The 21,049-nt window shown below is 35.4% G+C and overlaps 1 protein-coding gene across 1 annotated transcript; it reads left to right on the top strand.

Moving 5' to 3' along the window:
• Positions 1-3,680: 3,680 nt before the first annotated feature.
• LOC136799640 (uncharacterized) lies at positions 3,681-14,015 on the top strand. Its single transcript, XM_067056360.1, has 8 exons — positions 3,681-4,185; positions 5,526-5,719; positions 7,514-7,648; positions 10,339-10,637; positions 11,313-11,494; positions 11,975-12,096; positions 13,082-13,272; positions 13,668-14,015. The coding sequence occupies exons 1-8, from the start codon at positions 3,869-3,871 to the stop codon at positions 13,824-13,826; spliced, it is 1,599 nt and encodes a 532-aa protein (XP_066912461.1). The 5' UTR covers positions 3,681-3,868; the 3' UTR covers positions 13,827-14,015.
• Positions 14,016-21,049: the final 7,034 nt, after the last annotated feature.

Here is a 21,049-nt window from a genome sequence, read left to right as displayed (position 1 = left end):
TAGACGTTTTTATAAATCGTTTGAGCTGGTTTTAAGTACATTCCCTGTATTGTAGTTAATGAAAGAATCTCAAGAACAGTGGTACAATTTTATAAATGCATAGAAATAAATGCGGATTCTAAATTATATAAATATATTACAGACAAAAATAAAAAATAAAATAAACAAACATCAAAACAAAGAGTAGTGCGATGGCAGATTTAACTGACTTTCCCGAAATTATCATGGTATGTTCGCATTTTGACTTACATCTTCAACTGCTTTTCGGTTTATAAGACAAAAACTCGAAGAAACCTTATAGACTTATAGTTCGTATCTAGCTCTATCAAATTCATTTTATCCTTTTCAGACTCTTCGATCTAGAACGTCAATGTGAAAAAAAAGATTAAAACATTTTTCATTCAATCAAAAATTACAACAGCTTAAAACTTTGCCCTGGTTGACTTAAAAAAGCGCTCTTTTTTGTTGTTTTTTTAAATGATTTTTAAGTCAATCATTGATAAACTTTGGACTATATCTTTCGATGAAATAAATTATTTTTAAAATATTTTTCACATTAACGATGTTTTAAGATCAAAGAATCACTCGTGTGAAATTAATAATTATGTAATTATGATTTCCTTCTTCATTTTCAATCTTCATTTCTCGATCTTTTTTAGTTTTTTTGGATAATATTCAAATCCGGATTGTCTTTTCAATGAGCAAAAAATCGCTATTTTAATTCAAATTCTAACTGCCAGTTCATTTGAAAAAGACTTTAAAACGTAGTGAAAAACTTTGTTTTCAAGTTAAAAAAATAAAGAGTTCCTTTCCAACTAAACGGTATCATGATGTCTGTTACTGAGCTTTCTACACCTGGTTTTTACTCCAAATTTTAGTGCAATATATGCCAAGATGCTCCCACAGTAGAAGATCATGGGCCAGTCTGCTTACCTTGTGGTCATATTTTTGGTAAAAGGTAATATATTTATAACATTATTGATACAGTTGCATGATATTGAATCTTTTGGAAAACCAATGGCATTAATGTTCCGGTTCCCCCATCGGGGGGGGGGGCATCTTAGGGAAATGGGTGGCTGGGTATGCGATTTTAAGGATCGGTTACAAAAAGGGTTAAGGGTTAACCTCTAAGGGTTACACAAACCAAAAACATTGAAAAGTAAAAACAGTCTCTCTAAGGGTCTGTTAATCTTCAAGAATGCTGTTACTGGAATCTTCAAGAATGACAAATTCCGCTTCTTTGATTGAATAGGATCGGTCAAGTCCATAGAACAATGAATTAAATTGATCTTGCATTACTATTACTCTATTAGCTGCTTGGAAACATGGTTTACCATCGATAATGAGATTTGCCGGAAACGCTGTCCGCAGTGCAACGTCCCTTGCAATATAAACCAGATGAAACCACTTTTTTTGGATGGTGTATTTGAAATGTACAAAAGGTATACTGGATTAAACATATCAATCCGGTTTTTTCTTTTATAAATGTATAGTGACATAATGTCACAAAACATGTTCGAATATTGTTTAGCCAAAACAACTTTCAATATATTTTCGTGTAGGCGTTAGTGGGGCATTAGCAAAGTTTCAGAGGAGACAAGAAAACGGCCTACAAACTCGAAACCCGCCAGCTTTTTCCGTCCTTCTCTTTAGCTCGATATTTTATATTTTAGCCTGAAAGAAGAATTGAACCGTGCTTTACGGACGAAATGTGAACTACATGTCGAACTAATTTACTTGGCAGAACTTGAAGAGGAAGTTGATGAATTGAAGAAGAAAATAGAAGAAGATGAAATCGAAATTGCTGTTCTTAGAGCCGAAGTCAAATATCTCTCTAAGAAACAGAAATAGTAAAACCAACAGTAAGCTAAATTTGGATTAGTTAGGTCAACCTAAATTCAAATTTAAATTTAGGCTTCTGTTATTATCTTTGTTTTTGGAGAGATATTTGATACACGTTTTTTTTATAACATATAGATAAGAACATAAACCTTTGATGGCCACAATAACAACAACAAGTTAAGAACATTTTAAGGCCTTTTTGACTCCAAAACAACTAATTTCTTAGGAAAATGGACAAAAACACTCAAAAAATGATAAAAATAAGAACATTATAAGAAAACTTCTAGGCTTAAAACTCAACAAGTTAAGAACATCCGAAGGCTTCAAAAATGTTGGATTTTCTTATGAAAAACGTGTATTTTTATAAGTGCCAGATGTCGTCTGGTGTTATTAATACAGTAATGACCGGTTAGTGGAGAAATATTGCCCGAGGTTAAGTAACGACCGAACTTACAAGGTTGACCAAGGGTAATATTTCACAGTACAGCCCGAAAAAAAACGGTCATTATTGTATTTGTTAACCGTTTCCTTTTAAAAGCTTCGATTGATTATTCGCGCTTTATCCAGAATAATAGCGAAAAATAGCGAAAATACAAGTGAAAGGAGATCAAAAATAGTTTTGATTTCTGACGTGAAAAATGAAAAAATAGGACGAATGATGTCAACGCAGTGTTCATTTTCTTTTGAAAAAAGTGACGTCACAATGAATTTACCTAACGACGGGCAACTCTACAGTGTAGGCCCGTCGACATGCGAAAAGAACCGATCACGTTACGCAAAAAGCCGTGTAGCCCGCTTCGAAAAAGTAACCGGTTAACAATAAAAATATAAATGAATTCTTCTGTTGTTATAAAAGTGGGTTTCAAAACTTATGTATAAAGATTATAGATTGTGTTCTCCATGGAGCGGATAGGGTGTACGGGATTTTAATTTCCGAAATGCGGAATATTTTTTTCCTCGATTTTCGGAGAGCATATGTTGAATAGGTTGAATATATCATATTGACTATTTCTATTACCTGTTATTGCTAGCAGGTAATAATAATGGCATATATGAACCGTAGAAGCTCGAATTTTTTATGCATAAGATTGTACATAAATCCCTCCAAGATATCAAATGGTGCTTGAAGAAAGTTTCATTGTGTTTTTTAATTTCAACTATTTTAATTTTAGGAGCGTAAAATTGACAATTGAGATTTCTCGATGCATGTGCATTAAATTTCATCTTTCTTTTAAGTTTTATAGTGGAGGTAATTGATGGGTATCAGAGCTTAAGACATAAAAAATTGTGAACATAGCCATAATTAACAACTTTCAACCCTGTCAGAACCCAGCAATGAAAAACAATTTCAGAAATTTTTCTCTTAGAAATAGTCATTAACCATTTCTTGACTTCCTATATTGCAAAGTTTCAAACTATGAGGTGCACACAGTCTTCATTCAAATCTTCTTCTTTTTTGGTTCAGAAGTTTTCCAAATTTTGGTTTTAAGTACAAAAAGTCGCCTTAGAATTAACCCTTTCGCAGCCGATCATTCGAAAACTAGGAATTTTGAAAAGCGGTTTTTCCTAGTTTGATGTAATCAGGTAATCTTACGACTCACACATACCAACGGGCTTCTGAACTAATATCCATAACGAAAATTAATTTCTCTAATAGAAGGGTTGGGAAAGAATTATCTTCTTATCACACATACATACAGTAGTATTGGTAGCACGACAACCCTCTTAAAGTATTCTTTTTAATAAGTCTATAATTTATATTTAGATGAAAAGTATAAAAGAAAGTTCAACAACACTCTGGAATTTCTTTCAGTGTTACCGTGTGTATGGCGAAAGAACATTCGAATCAGAAGTATTTGCTAAAAAATGTTTTCAACAAATATTTGGTGAAGATTGCGGTAAAGTCGGACTTTATCAATTTATTGCAGAAGCAAAGAATTTAGCGCAAAATTTGAAAACTCTTGAGTTCAATCAATTAATAGTTCCTAATAAATATTGTTTCAAATGTGGAGGAGTAAATTACATAATGGAAAAGAAGGCGAAACCTGTAACCCTATACTGTGAAAATGGTACTTCACTGGCTTATAGATATTCAGGTAGATGTAGGAAATGCTCAATAACAGACTTCACTACATTTTATTCATTCGATGGAAATCGCTTCCTTAAGATTGACGATGAGACTAAGTTTTTACTATCCACTGAAGACACGGCATTCGAAACGTCACTTTTGGAAACATATGAGTGGGAGATTACCATTGGTTGTATGCCCTTTCGCTCCAAAGTAGCAATTTACAACTGCAAGCATGGATATATGACGGAGCCCAGTGAAACAAACAATAAAGAGTAAGAAAATTATTTTGAATATCATCAAACATAACAAATTTCTATCAAAATTATTTTTTACAGTTTTTTAGTCGGCTAAGGCCCGAGGGGGGGGGGTACTAGGGTTGGCAGATGAAGGATATGTGCGGATGGGACATCAGGCCGCAAGCTTATTTTTAGTTTATAAAAAGAAACTTAATATAATAAGAACATTGTAAGAACATAAAGCCTGAAAATTTAACCCCAGTCTGAATATTGGTTCTTATAAAAAAGCGTGTATTTCAGAACAAATAATCTGTTTGTCTTTTTGATAGACATCTGAAATTTCATTGATGCATTAAAATAATGGCACGAGGTTGTACTTTGGCCCTTTTTTATTTAAATTTTTGGACCTACCACGGAGGTCCTTCAAATTAACTGATATTCGTTCGTCCGTCCGTTCGTTCGTCTGCTACCAGCTTTTCTCGAGATTGGCTCATTAGTTTTTCCTGTATTTTTGCACAATGATGCAAAATGGTGATCCCAAAAAGTGACGGAGCCCGATTTTCGAAAAAATAATTTTTGGGCAAATTTGTGCCAAAAGTGCCTAACGTTGGTTTTTTTTAACTTTGGGGGGAAATCACCTTTTATCGTCAACAGGGAAATCACGCTAAAATATTTATTTACCCCAGTATCTACGACTACAAGTCATACGACTTTAACAATACTTCACAGGTCGATATTAATTTGAGCCCCGGATTTGAGCTGTGATACACGCTTTTTTTATATGAATGGTGTAAATCCATTTCATCATGGATATTCTTAACTTTTTTGGGAGAATCATCCTGAAATATTCTTACAGCACACCCAGCTGGCACACAACGTTGTTTCAACGTTTATCTAACGTTTATATGGACGTTGTGAACGTTAAATAAACTTTGAAACAACGTTGTGTGCCAGCTGGGATTCTTAGGTTAGAATCCTAATTCATACTAGATTTAATATTTAGTACATACGTCTCAAGCACTCATGGCACTTTTGTAAAAGGAGTGAGCCTAACTTGGGGATGATTGATAATTTATAATTGAAAATGCTCTTAAAATGGCATTCTTAACTTTAGCCTGGATATCCATGCTTTCTTAGCTTTAGTAGCAAAATTCCATGATGGTGATACTCTTAGCATTGTTCTTAGTTTTTTGGCCATTTTCATCATGGACATTCTTATAATGTGTATTCTTAAAAAAAAAAGCGTGTACTCACGGTAATCTATTCAAGCTGGTCACTACACTTTTTTACTCTCTTGCTATTTGTCCTATTTTTATCTGATTCTCATCATCAGGTAAGTCCATTCAGCATGTTGCTTGTTTCTTTTATGTCCATAGGAAGAAAACGACTATTAACAACGAGCGTCTTTACCTTGATCGACGTCGCTTTACAGATGGCTTTTTATTGTATTTGGTTGCGAAAATTTCAAGAAAATACAAAATCGAAGTCAACAGTGATGTTACTGATAGGAATAATCTTGTAGATTCCATCAACGAGAGCTTCTACGACGCTTTTCTTCAGAAATGGAGTAGTAAGTGCAGGAAGAAATTTCTTTTTTTAAAACAAATATCAAATATAATATAGAAATAACAGTAGTACTTTCAATGAGTAGCTTCTAATGTGATTTTTTCTTGTGTGGTGTATAAGTTTGAATAGAGAGTATCGATCTCCAGACTACACAAACGCCGGATTGAAAGTAAAATATATTGCCAGACAAGGCCAGAATTAGAAAAATGTACTTACTAAAAAACACTAGACAGTCGGAACCACTACATAGAAATGGCAACTATTGCCTCAAGGTATGTGTACACCTTTTTTCCGATTTTTTGTCAAAAATTCTTTTTTCAGTCAAAGTGGAAGAAAAGTTACTGGATTTCATTTTGGTAAAATCGCGATGTTAAAAAATCTTTTTTTGATCCAGAGTTATAACCATTTAAATTTCAAAACAAAGTTCGTCTTATGATGGATTATTTACTCAAATAATTGTATCTTTCGGAAACAACAAAGACAAAAGAGAGAATTCAGCTGATGTTTATTCTCACCTGTATTGAATAGTAATATTTTTGATACATTTCACTGATTACTCAAATTAACAGCAATCATCTCGTTAAAAATTTCAAATTGATGTAGAAAAAAACGAAATTTTACCACACCATACTACTTTTAACGAAGTTAAAGTCACCCATAACATTTAGATATCGACTTCATTCTTTTTTTATGAGATTCCCAAAGAATCAAACTTAAAAAGTATCTTAGGATTTTACTTCTAACCGAGTTGTTTTTCCTCAATTTACAGATAACTGAAAAAATCACATGTAAATTTACTTTTTTATCGATATTTTTACAGAATTTAGGATTTAAAAGAGTTAAAGTCAATTCCAAAAAAAATCCCAAGACACTTTTTTAGTTCAATCTATTGGGAACATAGTATCGAAATTATTTTTTCAAAATTCAAAAGCTATGGGTGACTTTAACTTCTTTGAAGTAGGTAAGGTTAAAATTCTTAAGATTTTAATTATATCCTGCCCAGTTTTTTAAATTCAGCTGAAACTTTTACCATTAGAAACGGAATATTATTGGCTTTCAGAAAATATATACTTTTGATATACAATGTATAGCAATGTGCCCTCCCGGTTATTACCATAATGGCTTTATGGCAACTCCTGAACTTGGGCACAGGATGTACGGTTTGTACTTTTGATATATAAAAATTTGTTGTTCTAAAGATATGATCAATTAAGGAGAATGTGTCAAAAAAGGTGAACACATACCTTAACCGAGGCCTTAACGGGAATTATTTCCCGAACGGGAAGGTGAAAAACTTCCCGAAATGGATAGAGTTTCCGAATCAGGAAATTAGTTTCCCGATCGGGAATGTGTCCTCTGCGCACTCCGGAAATTGTCGTGGAAGGTAAATAACTGATGCCTATTGTAAAATAGGGTGAATAAATACCTTTCACCGGGTAGTTAAGAAATCCCCCGGGTAATCGCTTCTTAATTCTACTTTCCCCGTTCCCAATTAAAAACTTTACTATTTGGAAACTTTTTCCCGATCGGGAAACAAAAATCTGCTTTGTTTACAAAATTATACTTCCCGTTCGGAAACGACGAAAAGTTCTTGACCATTCACTATGGTTAGAGCCCTTAATTGGCTAGCTGTGGGGTCAGCCCCATAATACATGTACATGGGGTGAGGGGGTCTCATTTTAGGTTCTTACGTACGTACTCACCATATTACGATTCAAGAATTCAATTTTTAAAAAAGATGGTTAATCTTTATTTATCAAGCTCACTAATCATTTTGAACTATTTCTTTACTTTTTAGCTCATTCTTGTGGGATGCCGGGCTGTTCTAAAGTACTCATTCTTGATGGTAATATGAAAGCGTGTCGTCAAGTTTGCTCTGTTAAAGAAGTTACAAGAATGGGTTTCAAAACAATACCAGGCCAGCTCATCACTGGTGAGATCCGTTTTGATTTTTATTCGTTATCATGCTCTGTATTGTATTTTAAATCTTGAGATTTTAATTGGGTGGCCTCGAGACTCCCCCAAGTTGCACGAAGGGTGGGTCTTTGTTAGTAACAAAAGGAAAATACATTTAAGTCTGTCTCAAAATAATTTGCAGCTGAGACAAAAATCGCAGTAACTTTTGATAGAATTCGAATCAAGTTACGATTTTGTGCTCGTTGAAAAGATATTTGTGAGTGAAATATGATGAAACAAAAAAAAAATCGGAAAAAAAGAAAAATGAAAATAAAAAATGAAGAAGAAAAAATTCAACTTCTTGCAGAAATGTGGTATGATTACCATTTTCACAGGAGTGATTTTTCAATCTTAGATAATCATAACTGTGGAAAAACTTTTCAAAAATATTCATTCAATCAAAAAATATCAAACTTGTTTGAAAGGTGGAGGAGGTTTGGCAGTTTAGACTATAACGAGCATAAATCGATATTTACCGAGTGATTTCTTGGGACATTTAATCAATGAATACAAATAATTGGTATTGAATTTCCATATATCAACTTAGTTTTGCTCTAAACTTTCTGGTCTTAATACGGCCCATGTTATTTTATAATTTTACTTATTATTGTCTTATTCGATTTTCATTGATTCAATTTCAGTATCTACCTTATCGGTAGAATAATCATCGGTGAAAAGTGACAAAAATTTTACCGAAGAATTATTGAAGATGATCAATTTCAGAAGGGCTTTGATAAAAATCATTTACGAAATTATATGCCCGCGATTTTTTTCATCGACAAATTATTTTAACAATAGGGTACAAACAAATACTCTAGGGGCTGCTTTAGTTCTCGTATGCACATCGGCGTATAGTCATTTTTTCTTTTGATCATGAAAGTATAGTCCTTGAAGAGTCAGAAAACGTGTGTGGCGTTATTTGGATCAGGCACAAATTTCCATAATGGCGGATTTTAGATTTTCAATCCTTTTTAGCCCTCTTGCTTGAAAAATATTTTTTTGAGCTTAAAACCCTGCATACTATATACCAATCGATCAGACATTTTATGCTGATTAAGATCTCGAGCTATGAAGTACTTTCGTTTTCAAAACATAGAAAACGTAAGTACACGAAGTACTATTATCTCTTGATAACGAAATTTTTTCAGACCATGGTTCTGACCTTTTTCTTAATCAGCATAAAATTTCTGATCGATTGGTATATAATATGCAGGGTTTTAAGCTCAAAAAATATTTTTCTTAGGCTAGCAGAGCCTAAGAGCCCATGTGACGAAAAAAAATTTTGAATCCGGCATTATGGATTTCGAAATTCATGTAGAAAAAAAACTTTTCCTGAATTTTATTATTTGAACGGTAGGCAAGACCCTCCGAAAATTTCAAGTAAGGGTTGAAAATCTAAAATCCGCCATTATGGAAATTTGTGCCTGATCCAAGGACTATACTTTCATGATCAAAAGAAAAAATGACTATACGCCGATGCGCATACGAGACCTAACTCAGCCCCTAGAGTAAATAGATAGAGGCTAGAATGGAATCTGCATAATTAAAGTTGCGGCCCACGTGGCTTTATAACAAGTGACGGATTTAAGGGTTCTGCACATGCCCAATTTTTCGATTTTACACCAACTTAAATGGCAATTTCTGCATTTTAAAAAGATTAATGTATAAATTTTTTTATATATTCTGTTAAACCTACCTTTTTAGAATTTAAAAATCGAAAAATTGAAATGAAAAAATTAAATGAAGAAGAAACAAATAGTTTTTTCGAAGAAGAGTATTTCACCTTTCAAAGCCCTAATCGCGGTAAAAATCAAACATTTTGGGCTTTTTATTTATTTTATTTATTTTTGGTTCAGGTGATGTATCTATTTAGTATCTAAAAATATAATTTCGGAAAATTTTTGTGGAAGTATCTTTCCTTTAAAATCTCCAAAAAAAACTCATTTTTGGCAATTTTCTCCACTAAATGTCCATACAAAAAAAGCTATAACTTGGGATGTAGCCAAATAGAAACTTTTTCCGAAAAAATGTAAATAAAGAATTTATTTGTCATTAACGTCGTAATAGCGTCGTTATGACGTTTTATTAAGGTCCATGCCACACTTATTCCTTAATTACTCATAATGTAATTACTTAAATTCATTTTTTCAAAAGCAGTTTGTTCTAAAACATGTCAAAGAAGCGAAAACATAAGATTTTATCTTCAAATCCTAAAATTGATTTTTCACTATGACCAGAGCCCTTAAGATGGTGCTTATCCCCTGATTATCGCTAGATTTCAAAAGAAAGTTCATTAAAAGTTAAAGGAACGCTTGTCAATCATTCATTCTTCAATCGCTAAAATTAGTTAAAACCTGCTGCTTTGTCTTTTCCGGGAAAGAGAGAAGATTCACTCTTAGCCCTTCAAGCTTGTACTTAATTGCTCGACACACTATTCTTCGCCACGGCATGATGTCAGAACTGGGGTACAACAGAACACTTACTATGTGTTTTCAGTAAACATAATCTTTTAGTGAGTTAAACCATAGTGTTTGTTTTACCCTCGAAATTATTAAATCTCATTGGTTGAAAAAGGATGTCACATGACTTTCCGTGGCAAAGAATTGTAAAAAACCTATAAGAAAGAAATTAGCATCGGCATTAATTGTCTTTTGTTTATTTTTTTAGGTTGCATGAATACACCAAGTAAGGGTTTGCGTGTCTGTGAAGAGCACAAAGAAACGACAGCGTTAGTTCATGATGATTCAATTGAAGAAGAGATGGAAGTTGATCGAACTGAAGTCGAAATGAATCTAAGTCAAGGTACCGTTGATGAAAACGTTGATACAAATGAAAACGATGATAAAAATGAAAACGATGATACAGATGAAAACGATGATAAAAATGAAAAAAGTGATTCTGATGGATTTCAAGGAGTGATTAAGATTTTGGATAAAAAAGAAACAAGAAATTCTAAACTGTATAAGGTAAATTACCATGACTGATTTAGACGAGTGTGTTTGTGTTCTGTTTTAAACGTCCGGCTGCGTTTCTAAACGTCCGGCCGCACGTTTGGAAAAATCACAAACGCTAGGCCGCGTGCTTTAAGCGTCCGGCCGCATAATCACAAACGTGCGACCGCTTGTCTTAAACGTCCGGCCGCGTATCTTGAATAATCTTAAAAGTGCGGCCGCGTGTATTAAACGTGTCGCCGCGCATCTTGAAGAATCTTAAATGCGCGGCCACACGTTTAAAACGCACAGCCGAATGCAATTTTTTTTCAAAATTCTCCTATAACTTCTATATAGAGACAATACTTTCCTTTTTGAGCGTTCTTTCTGTTATAATGAACGTTATTATTCTGAATGTTACTGAAACTCCAAAATGTTCTCACATTTTCTACTTTTCCCAAAATTTTTCCAAAAAAGGTACCCTACGAGGGACTGATTCTTCTATTTTGGTCTTTTTGCAACCCTACCTGGGACTCGTGGAGGTTAAAAAAGGTACCCTGACCAGCGGCGCATCCCCGTAACCCATTTTGCCCTAGTACCCCTCTCGGGTTAATAGCTATTTTATCATTTTTTTCTAGATTTTTTACTTCAGATTAGCTTTAGTATACTTTATTGGCTAGTTGTAATCATATATAACCTTTGACTTTGTAGATTCTTTGGCACACAGGAAAAACAACGTGGGTTAGAGATGAAAAACTTTCAAAAAATCTTCTGAGTGCAAATAATAAAGTCGTTATACAAGAAGAAAATTCACTTGGACAACCAAGACAGATTATCAAGTTTCAAAAGAATTTGACCAATACTCAGGAAGAATTGAATGCTTGTGAAACTGGGTTAGTCTGTGGGTTATTGATACAAATTGAAGCAATTAGAAATATCCTTTTAATGGTGCTATTTGGTTATAACAACATGGGGTGCTGTTGATTATTGGAGAGTCTAGTTACAATTGTGGGAGGCTCAAGGTCCCCCTTACAAATCTCAAGATTGAGAAGCACTATAAACTCGACCAGTGGTGATAGATAATTGAATATAATTTCCATTATTTTTGGTTTGGCCACCTGTCTGATTGGTATTTTACAGGCCAGAGTTAAAATTGTAATTTGACTCATTCGAATTGATCATAGACTATGATTTGATTGAAATTCGTTTCTGATGGGTATTTTGCCAAAAAAAAAGATTAGTTATTGAACAATTTTGTCACATGAATATTTGGTACTTTGAAGACCGGTCTGTAAAATACATGTCAGCCCCAACAAAAAATGCTGACATCAGCAAAACTTGTTTTTTGAATAACTCCAATAATACCATTATAGATTTGCTGGTTTTGCTGTAGAGGCAGAAACATCTGAATACATTACAGAAGATGGCGAGACAAGAAAGTTGAAATGTTCCACAGAAAAATCAAAACATAAATCAAAAAATCGAAAAACAGCAGGTAAATACTTGTACTTTCCCTCAACTTCAAATAAATCACATTTCTTGGATTTCATGTGAAAAGAAAAGAAGATTTTATGTCAACCCAAAGCATTAAAGCTGCATCAAGTCTCCAGAAGAGAGCTGCATGTCAGAAGTCATTCTGACACAACTCTCCTCTGGAGACTTGATGCAGCTTTAATACTTTGGGTTAACATTAAATCTTTTTTAACATGCACGTAAGGCTGTCTTTTGGGAATTTCCCCTACGTGACCTTTCCTTCCGCTCAAAACTTTTTGAACGTAAGCAAACTCTACATAAGGCCACAAAACACTACGTAAACTTAGGGAAATTCCCCACCCTTCAAGGTCTTAAGTAAAAATTTACGTACATGTGAAAATAGCTTAAAGCAATTGGTTAATTTCTGACTTTCTTTGTCTTAACGAGCCTAAACGTTTATATTTTGAGATGAAGTATTTTTCATAAGCACAAATTTACCCAAGAGTTTTGTTTTGAGAAAAGTATCTTCCCCTTGAAAATACATTTTGCATCAGGAAACAACAACATTTTTATGCCCTTTTTGTTATATGTTGTACTTTTTGTCCATAGGAGTTTTGGTCTTTACTACGCCTTGTGGAATTGTTCTGAATATTCGAGAACTATTTAATAGCGAATCTAAAAGTCAAGTTTACGGCCACCTACACGACATGTTAACGATGGAAGAATTCAGCGAAATTGGTATTAATTTTACCATTTCTATTCGTTGGAAAATGAATAGCACAGTATAAGCATTGCATTTAATATATACACTGAAAAAACATCGCATGAATATGTGGAGAGTAAAGCACTGTATTTCCATTGTTACAGAAAACCTAACTTGCATACTCACATGTATTTAAACTTTCAGCCAACAGCCATTTTGTTTATAAATGAATCTTAGAAAAATCCTCAAAATCTTGGAAGACAAGGATGGATATCATGAATTGAAAGATTTTCTTTTATTTCAGAGCTTATTTGCTACGATGATGCTTGTCATTTGAGAAGATATTCTGAGAATCCGATCAGAAAGGATTTAACCTTAACAAGCAAAAGGATTTCATCTATGGAATTTTACATCGACAGATTCCACTATAAAAACCATAAAGATCCATGGTGCAGAAGAAATTGCAATCCTGATAAATCCAGTCTGCTCAAAAATGTAAACATTTTTCGGTATTTTTATCATTTTGTTAAATAGATACCCTATTAATTCGAATAGACGCCCCCTTCTTTTAAATGTTCCCCTCGAATAAACATCCCTTCTTAAGAGAAAAATTTTCAACAAACGTTCCCTCAAATGAACACCCCCTCTAGGATGGATCATTATTATTTATTCTAGAATTGTTTGAAAAGGAGAAGCATATAGCGAAAAACTCGAGAATGTGCCAATGATTGTATTCTTTCAGTAATCAAACTATTAGACCTTTTTCATAAATTACGTCAGGAAGCATCACTTGGCTTGTTTTGAAATTATTGCCAAAGTGATTAACTCCCAGCGGATTTTATTAAAACTACTTTCTATTCATAATATTTTGCTGCTTAATAATTTTTCAGGTTAATACAGAAGCATGTGAACAATTGTTCAGTTGGTTTTCAAGATATTCTCGCATGACAAAACATATGAACCGCCAACGCTTTTTATTTCTCACCCTATATTTAATGGATTTTCATAATGAAAATATAAAGAACATTCATTGGAGAAAGAAGACTTAAAGGACGCGCATCCAAACCGAGTACGAAGACAATATCTTACTTTAGAAATTTCTATCAGTATTATCCTATGCACACTGACAAGGATTACTGATTTTATAGTGTTTTATCTTCTTTTTTTGTTGTTGTTAGAGCACTATAATTTGAACTTAATTGTGTTAAAAAACTCTTATAATTATTCTAGACACCTGAGCAACGGTTTAAATAAATCAAATATGGTTTGTTTCTCCAATATCTCCTTTCAATTTTACCACCACATTTTCCCAGAAATTTGGTCTGATTTTTGACCAACGAATTTTCCCAGAGACAAACCAATTATTCTGGACGGCCGAGCCACGGTCAACTAAATTTTGGTAAGAATGTCTTAGATATCTCCTTTCAATTTTATCACCGCATTTTCCCGAAGATCTGGTCTTATTTTGGACTAGCGAATTTCCCCAGAGACAAATCAATAATTCTCGACGGCCGAGCCACGGTCAACTGAAATCTGGTAAGAATGTCTTAAATAGCTCCTTTCAATTTTACCACCGCATTTTCCCAGAGATTTGATCTGATTTTGGACTAGCGAAATTCCCCAGAGACAAATAAATTATTCTGGACGGCCGAGCCACGGTCAACTAAATTTTGGTAAGAATGTCTTAGATATCTCCTTTCAATTTTACCACCGCATTTTCCCGAAGATTTGGTCTGATTATGGACTAGCAAATTTCCCAAGAGAAAAATCAATAATTCTCGACGGCCGAGCCACGGTCAACTAAAATTTGGTAAGAAAGTCTTAAATATCTCCTTTCAATTTTACCACCACATTTTCCCGGACATTTGGTCTGATTTTGGACTAGCGAATTTCCCCAGAGACAAATCAATATTTCTCGATGGCCGAGCCACGGTCAACTAAAATTTGGTAAGAATGTCTTAAATATCTCCTTTCAATTTTATCACCGCATTTTCCTGGAGATTTGGTCTGATTTTGGACTAGCGAATTTCCCCAGAGGCAAATCAATAATTCTAGACGGCCGAGCCACGGTCAACTAAAAGTTGGTATAAATGTCTTAAATATCTCCTTTCAATTTTACCACCGCATTTTCCTGGCGATTTAATCTGATTTTGGACGAGCGAATTTCCCCAGAGACAAATCAATTATTCTGGACGGCTGGGCCACAGTCAACTAAATTTTGGTAAGAATGTCTTAGATATCTCCTTTCAATTTTACCACCGCATTTTCCCGGAGATTTCGTCTGATTTTGGACTAGCGAATTTCCCAAGAGACAAATCAATAATTCTCCACGGCCGAGCCACGGTCAACTAAAATTTGGTAAGAATGTCTTAGATATCTCCTTTCAATTTTACCACCGCATTTTCCCGGAGATTTGGTCTGATTTTGGATTAGCGAATTTCCCCAGAGACAAATCAATAATTCTAGACGGCCGAGCCACGGTCAACTAAAATTTGGTAAGAATGTCTTAGATATCTCCTTTCAATTCTACCACCGCATTTTCCCGAAGATCTGGTCTTATTTTGGATTAGCAAATTCCCCCAGAGACAAATAAATTATTCTGGACGGCCGAGCCACGGTCAACTAAATTTTGGTAAGAAAGTCTTAAATATCTCCTTTCAATTTTACCACCACATTTTCCCGGAGACTTGGTCTGATTTTGGACTAGCGAATTTCCCCAGAGACAAATCAATATTTCTCGATGGCCGAGCCACGGTCAACTAAAATTTGGTAAGAATGTCTTAAATATCTCCTTTCAATTTTATCACCGCATTTTCCCGAAGATTTGGTCTGATTATGGACTAGCAAATTTCCCAAGAGAAAAATCAATAATTCTCGACGGCCGAGCCACGGTCAACTAAAATTTGGTAAGAATGTCTTAAATATCTCCTTTCAATTTTACCACCACATTTTCCCGGAGATTTGGTCTGATTTTGGACTAGCGAATTTCCCCAGAGACAAATCAATATTTCTCGATGGCCGAGCCACGGTCAACTAAAATTTGGTAAGAATGTCTTAAATATCTCCTTTCAATTTTATCACCGCATTTTCCCGGAGATTTGGTCTGATTTTGGACTAGCGAATTTCCCCAGAGACAAATCAACATTTCTCGATGGCCGAGCCAGGGTCAACTAAAATTTGGTAAGAAAGACTTAAATATCTCCTTTCAATTTTACCACCGCATTTTCCCGGAGATTTGGTCTGATTTTGGACTAGCGAATTTCCCCAGAGACAAATCAACATTTCTCGATGGCCGAGCCAGGGTCAACTAAAATTTGGTAAGAATGTCTTAAATATCTCCTTTCAATTTTATCACCGCATTTTCCCGAAGATTTGGTCTGATTTTGGACGAGCGAATTTTCAAAGAGAAAAATCAATAATTCTCGACGGCTGAATCACGGTCAACTAAAATTTGACAAGAAAGACTTAAATATATCCTTTCAATTTTACCACCGCATTTTCCCGGAGATTTGGTCTGATTTTGGACTAGCGAATTTCCCCAGAGACAAATCAATATTTCTCGATGGCCGAGCCACGGTCAACTAAAATTTGGTAAGAATGTCTCAAATATCTCCTTTCAATTTTATCACCGCATTTTCCCGGAGATTTGGTCTGATTTTGGACTAGCGAATTTCCCCAGAGGCAAATCAATAATTCTAGACAGCCGAGCCACGGTCAACCAAAATTTGGTAAGAATGTCTCAAATATTTTCTTCCATTTTTACCAATGCATTTTACCAGAGATTTAGTATGATTTTGGACAAGCGAATTTCCCCAGAAACAAATCAATAATTCTGGACGGCCGAGCCACAGTCAACTAAATTTTGGTAAGAATGTCTTAGATATCTCCTTTCAATTTTACCACCGCATTTTCCCGAAGATCTGGTCTTATTTTGGACTAGCGAATTTCCCCAGAGACAAATCAATAATTCTCGACGGCCGAGCCACGGTCAACTGAAATTTGGTAAGAATGTCTTAAATAGCTCCTTTCAATTTTACCACCGCATTTTCCCGGAGATTTGATCTGATTTTGGACTAGCGAAATTCCCCAGAGACAAATAAATTATTCTGGACGGCCGAGCCACGGTCAACTAAATTTTGGTAAGAATGTCTTAGATATCTCATTTCAATTTTACCACCGCATTTTCCCGAAGATTTGGTCTGATTATGGACTAGCAAATTTCCCAAGAGAAAAATCAATAATTCTCGACGGCCGAGCCACGGTCAACTAAAATTTGGTAAGAAAGTCTTAAATATCTCCTTTCAATTTTACCACCACATTTTCCCGGAGATTTGGTCTGATTTTGGACTAACGAATTTCCCCAGAGACAAATCAATATTTCTCGATGGCCGAGCCACGGTCAACTAAAATTTGGTAACAATGTCTTAAATATCTCCTTTCAATTTTATCACCGCAATTTCCCGGAGATTTGGTCTGATTTTGGACTAGCAAATTTCCCCAGAGACAAATCAACATTTCTCGATGGCCGAGCCAGGGTCAACTAAAATTTGGTAAGAAAGACTTAAATATCTCCTTTCAATTTTACCACCGCATTTTCCCGGAGATTTGGTCTGATTTTGGACTAGCGAATTTCCCCAGAGACAAATCAACATTTCTCGATGGCCGAGCCAGGGTCAACTAAAATTTGGTAAGAATGTCTTAAATATCTCCTTTCAATTTTATCACCGCATTTTCCCGAAGATTTGGTCTGATTTTGGACGAGCGAATTTTCAAAGAGAAAAATCAATAATTCTCGACGGCCGAGCCACGGTCAACTAAAATTTGGTAAGAAAGACTTAAATATCTCCTTTCAATTTTACCACCGCATTTTCTCGGAGATTTGGTCTGATTTTGGACTAGCGAATTTCCCCAGAGACAAATCAATATTTCTCGATGGCCGAGCCACGGTCAACTAAAATTTGGTAAGAATATCTCAAATATCTCCTTTCAATTTTATCACCGCATTTTCCCGGAGATTTGGTCTGATTTTGGACTAGCGAATTTCCCCAGAGGCAAACCGATAATTCTAGACGGCCGAGCCACGGTCAACTAAAAGTTGGAATAAATGTCTTAAATATCTCCTTTCAATTTTACCACCGCAATTTCCTGGCGATTTAATCTGATTTTGGACGAGCGAATTTCCCCAGAGACAAATCAATTATTCTGGACGGCTGAGCCACAGTCAACTAAATTTTGGTAAGAATGTCTTAGATATCTCCTTTCAATTTTACCACCGCATTTTCCCGGAGATTTGGTCTGATTTTGGACCAGCGACTTTCCCCAGAGACAAATCAATAATTCTGGACGGCCGAGCCACGGTCAACTAAAATTTGGTAAGAATGTCTTAGATATCTCCTTTCAATTCTACCACCGCATTTTCCCGAAGATCTGGTCTTATTTTGGACTAGCAAATTCCTCCAGAGACAAATCAATAATTCTCGACGGCCGAGCCACGGTCAACTGAAATTTGGTAAGAAAGTCTTAAATATCTCCTTTCAATTTTACCACCACATTTTCCCGGAGATTTGGTCTGATTTTGGACCAGCGACTTTCCCCAGAGACAAATCAATAATTCTGGACGGCCGAGCCACGGTCAACTAAAATTTGGTAAGAATGTCTTAGATATCTCCTTTCAATTCTACCACCGCATTTTCCCGAAGATCTGGTCTTATTTTGGACTAGCAAATTCCTCCAGACAAATCAATAATTCTCGACGGCCGAGCCACGGTCAACTGAAATTTGGTAAGAAAGTCTTAAATATCTCCTTTCAATTTTACCACCACATTTTCCCGGAGATTTGGTCTGATTTTGGACTAGCGAATTTCCCCAGAGACAAATCAATATTTCTCGATGGCCGAGCCACGGTCAACTAAAATTTGGTAAGAATGTCTTAAATATCTCCTTTCAATTTTATCACCGCATTTTCCCGGAGATTTGGTCTGATTTTGGACTAGCGAATTTCCCCAGAGACAAATCAACATTTCTCGATGGCCGAGCCAGGGTCAACTAAAATTTGGTAAGAAAGGGTCAAATTAGAAGGAAATATTTGAAACACACACACCAAATATTGGTTGACGATGGCTCGGGCGTCCAGAATAAGTAATTTGTCTCCGGGAAAATTCGGTGATCCAAAATCAGTCCAATTTCTCCGGGAAAATGCAGTGGTCAAATTAGAAGGAGATATTTGAAACATACACACCATATCTTGGTTGACGGTGGTTCGGGCGTCCAGAATAAGTAATTTGTCTCCGGGGAAATTCGGTGGTCCAAAATCCCATAAAATCTCCGGGAAAATGCGGTGGTCAAATTAGAAGGAAATATTTGAAACACACACACCAAATATTGGTTGACTGTGGCTCGGGCGTCCAGAATAAGTAATTTGTCTCCGGGGAAATTCGGTGGTCCAAAATCCCATAAAATCTCCGGGAAAATGCGGTGGTCAAATTAGAAGGAAATATTTGAAACACACACACCAAATATTGGTTGACTGTGGCTCGGGCGTCCAGAATAAGTAATTTGTCTCCGGGGAAATTCGGTGATCCAAAATCAGTCCAATTTCTCCGGGAAAATGCAGTGGTCAAATTAGAAGGAGATATTTGAAACATACACACCATATCTTGGTTGACGGTGGTTCGGGCGTCCAGAATAAGTAGTTTATCTCCTGGGAAATTGGGTGGTCCAAAATCACATAAAATCTCCGGGAAAATGCGGTGGTCAAATTAGAAGGAAATATTTGAAACACACACACCAAATATTGGTTGACGGTGGCTCGGGCGTCCAGAATAAGTAATTTGTCTCCGGGGAAATTCGGTGGTCCAAAATCAGTCCATTTTCTCCGGGAAAATGCGGTGGTCAAATTAGAAGGAGATATTTGAAACTAATTTATTTTTCCTATAAGCACCTTCTTTATCACAATATGATCATGTTTATTTTTCTTATAAGCATCTTCTTTATAGGATTCAAATCAGTAACTCTTCATAGACATCCATAAACTTTTCGGTAATTAGTCTTACAAAGCAAACAAGGGACGGCGCATAGTACCAGCTTATTTATTTTTTCTATAAACACCTTCTTTATAAGAATCAAATCAATAACTCCTGGTCAACAGCCATATACCTTCCGGTAATTAGTTTTTACAAAGTAAGCAAGGAACATTGCACAATATGAGCATGTTTATTTTTCTTATAAGCATCCACTTTATAAGAATCAAATTAATAACTCTTGACAGACAGCCATATACTTTTCGGAAATCAGTTATTACAAAGTAACAAAGGAGCGGTGCACAAGGTAAGTATCAGTATTTTTCTTATAAGCATGTTCTTTATAGGAAACTGATCACTAACTTTTAGATTAAGTGATTTACTGTTCAGTAATCAGCTATTACGAAATTCTGGGTTCCACAGGGTTACTAGTAATGGCTCGAATTTCATTCAGGTTCTAGCCTACACACACCAAAACGACGGCTTGTCACTGTGCCGGGTGTATACTCGGCGCCCTAGGCCCCGCAGGGTTGCTAGTAACGGCTCGAATTTCAATCAGGTTTAACCCTTTGTGTAGAAACCTGCAAATCAACGTTCTTTTCTAAAGTTTTTATACTCATTCCATAGCTAAATGCTAATTGGATAAGCTACACACACCAAAACGACGGCTTGTCACTGTGCCGGGTGTATACTCGGCGCCCTAGGCCCCGCAGGGTTGCTAGTAACGGCTCGAATTTCAATCAGGTTTAACCCTTTGTGTAGAAACCTGCAAATCAACGTTCTTTTCTAAAGTTTTTATACTCATTCAATAGCTAAATGCTAATTGGATAAGCTACACACACCAAAACGACGGCTTGTCACTGTGCCGGGTGTATACTCGGCGCCCTAGGCCCCGCAGGGTTGCTAGTAACGGCTCGAATTTCAATCAGGTTTAATCCTTTGTGTGGAAACCTGTAAATCAACGGTTTCTTCTAAAGTTTTTAAACTTAATTCTTTGTATCCTATTGATATTCTTTAAAAAAGCTGAAAACTGGAGCATTTCCACTCATTTAAAACTTTTCTTAACCGTAATGTTTACATTCTACCCAACCCAGACTCGCTTTCATGTTGAATTTCCTATATTTGAGTATTGCACAATCAATATTGGGAAAGGTGTATATTATATAATATTTAACAAAATACCCGCTTTTTTTAGATAAGAATACACTTTATAAGAACGTCCATGATGAGAATGGCCAAAAAATTAAAACTAT

The sequence above is a fragment of the Clytia hemisphaerica genome, unplaced genomic scaffold (assembly GCF_902728285.1).
Source record: "Clytia hemisphaerica strain Z4C2 unplaced genomic scaffold, Clytia hemisphaerica genome assembly, whole genome shotgun sequence".
In the NCBI taxonomy this organism is placed as follows: Eukaryota; Metazoa; Cnidaria; class Hydrozoa; order Leptothecata; family Clytiidae; genus Clytia; species Clytia hemisphaerica.
The sequence above is the reverse complement of the archived record's forward strand: the minus strand, read 5'-3'. Positions and strand labels throughout refer to the sequence as shown.

Coding starts and splice junctions, on each gene's coding strand:
- LOC136799640 (XM_067056360.1), top strand. CDS start 3,869: ATGGAAAAGAAGGCGAAACCTGTAACCCTATACTGTGAAAATGGTACT. Junction 4,186..5,525: donor AGTGAAACAAACAATAAAGA/GTAAGAAAATTA, acceptor TTATGTCCATAG/GAAGAAAACGACTATTAACA. Junction 10,638..11,312: donor GAAATTCTAAACTGTATAAG/GTAAATTACCAT, acceptor TTGACTTTGTAG/ATTCTTTGGCACACAGGAAA.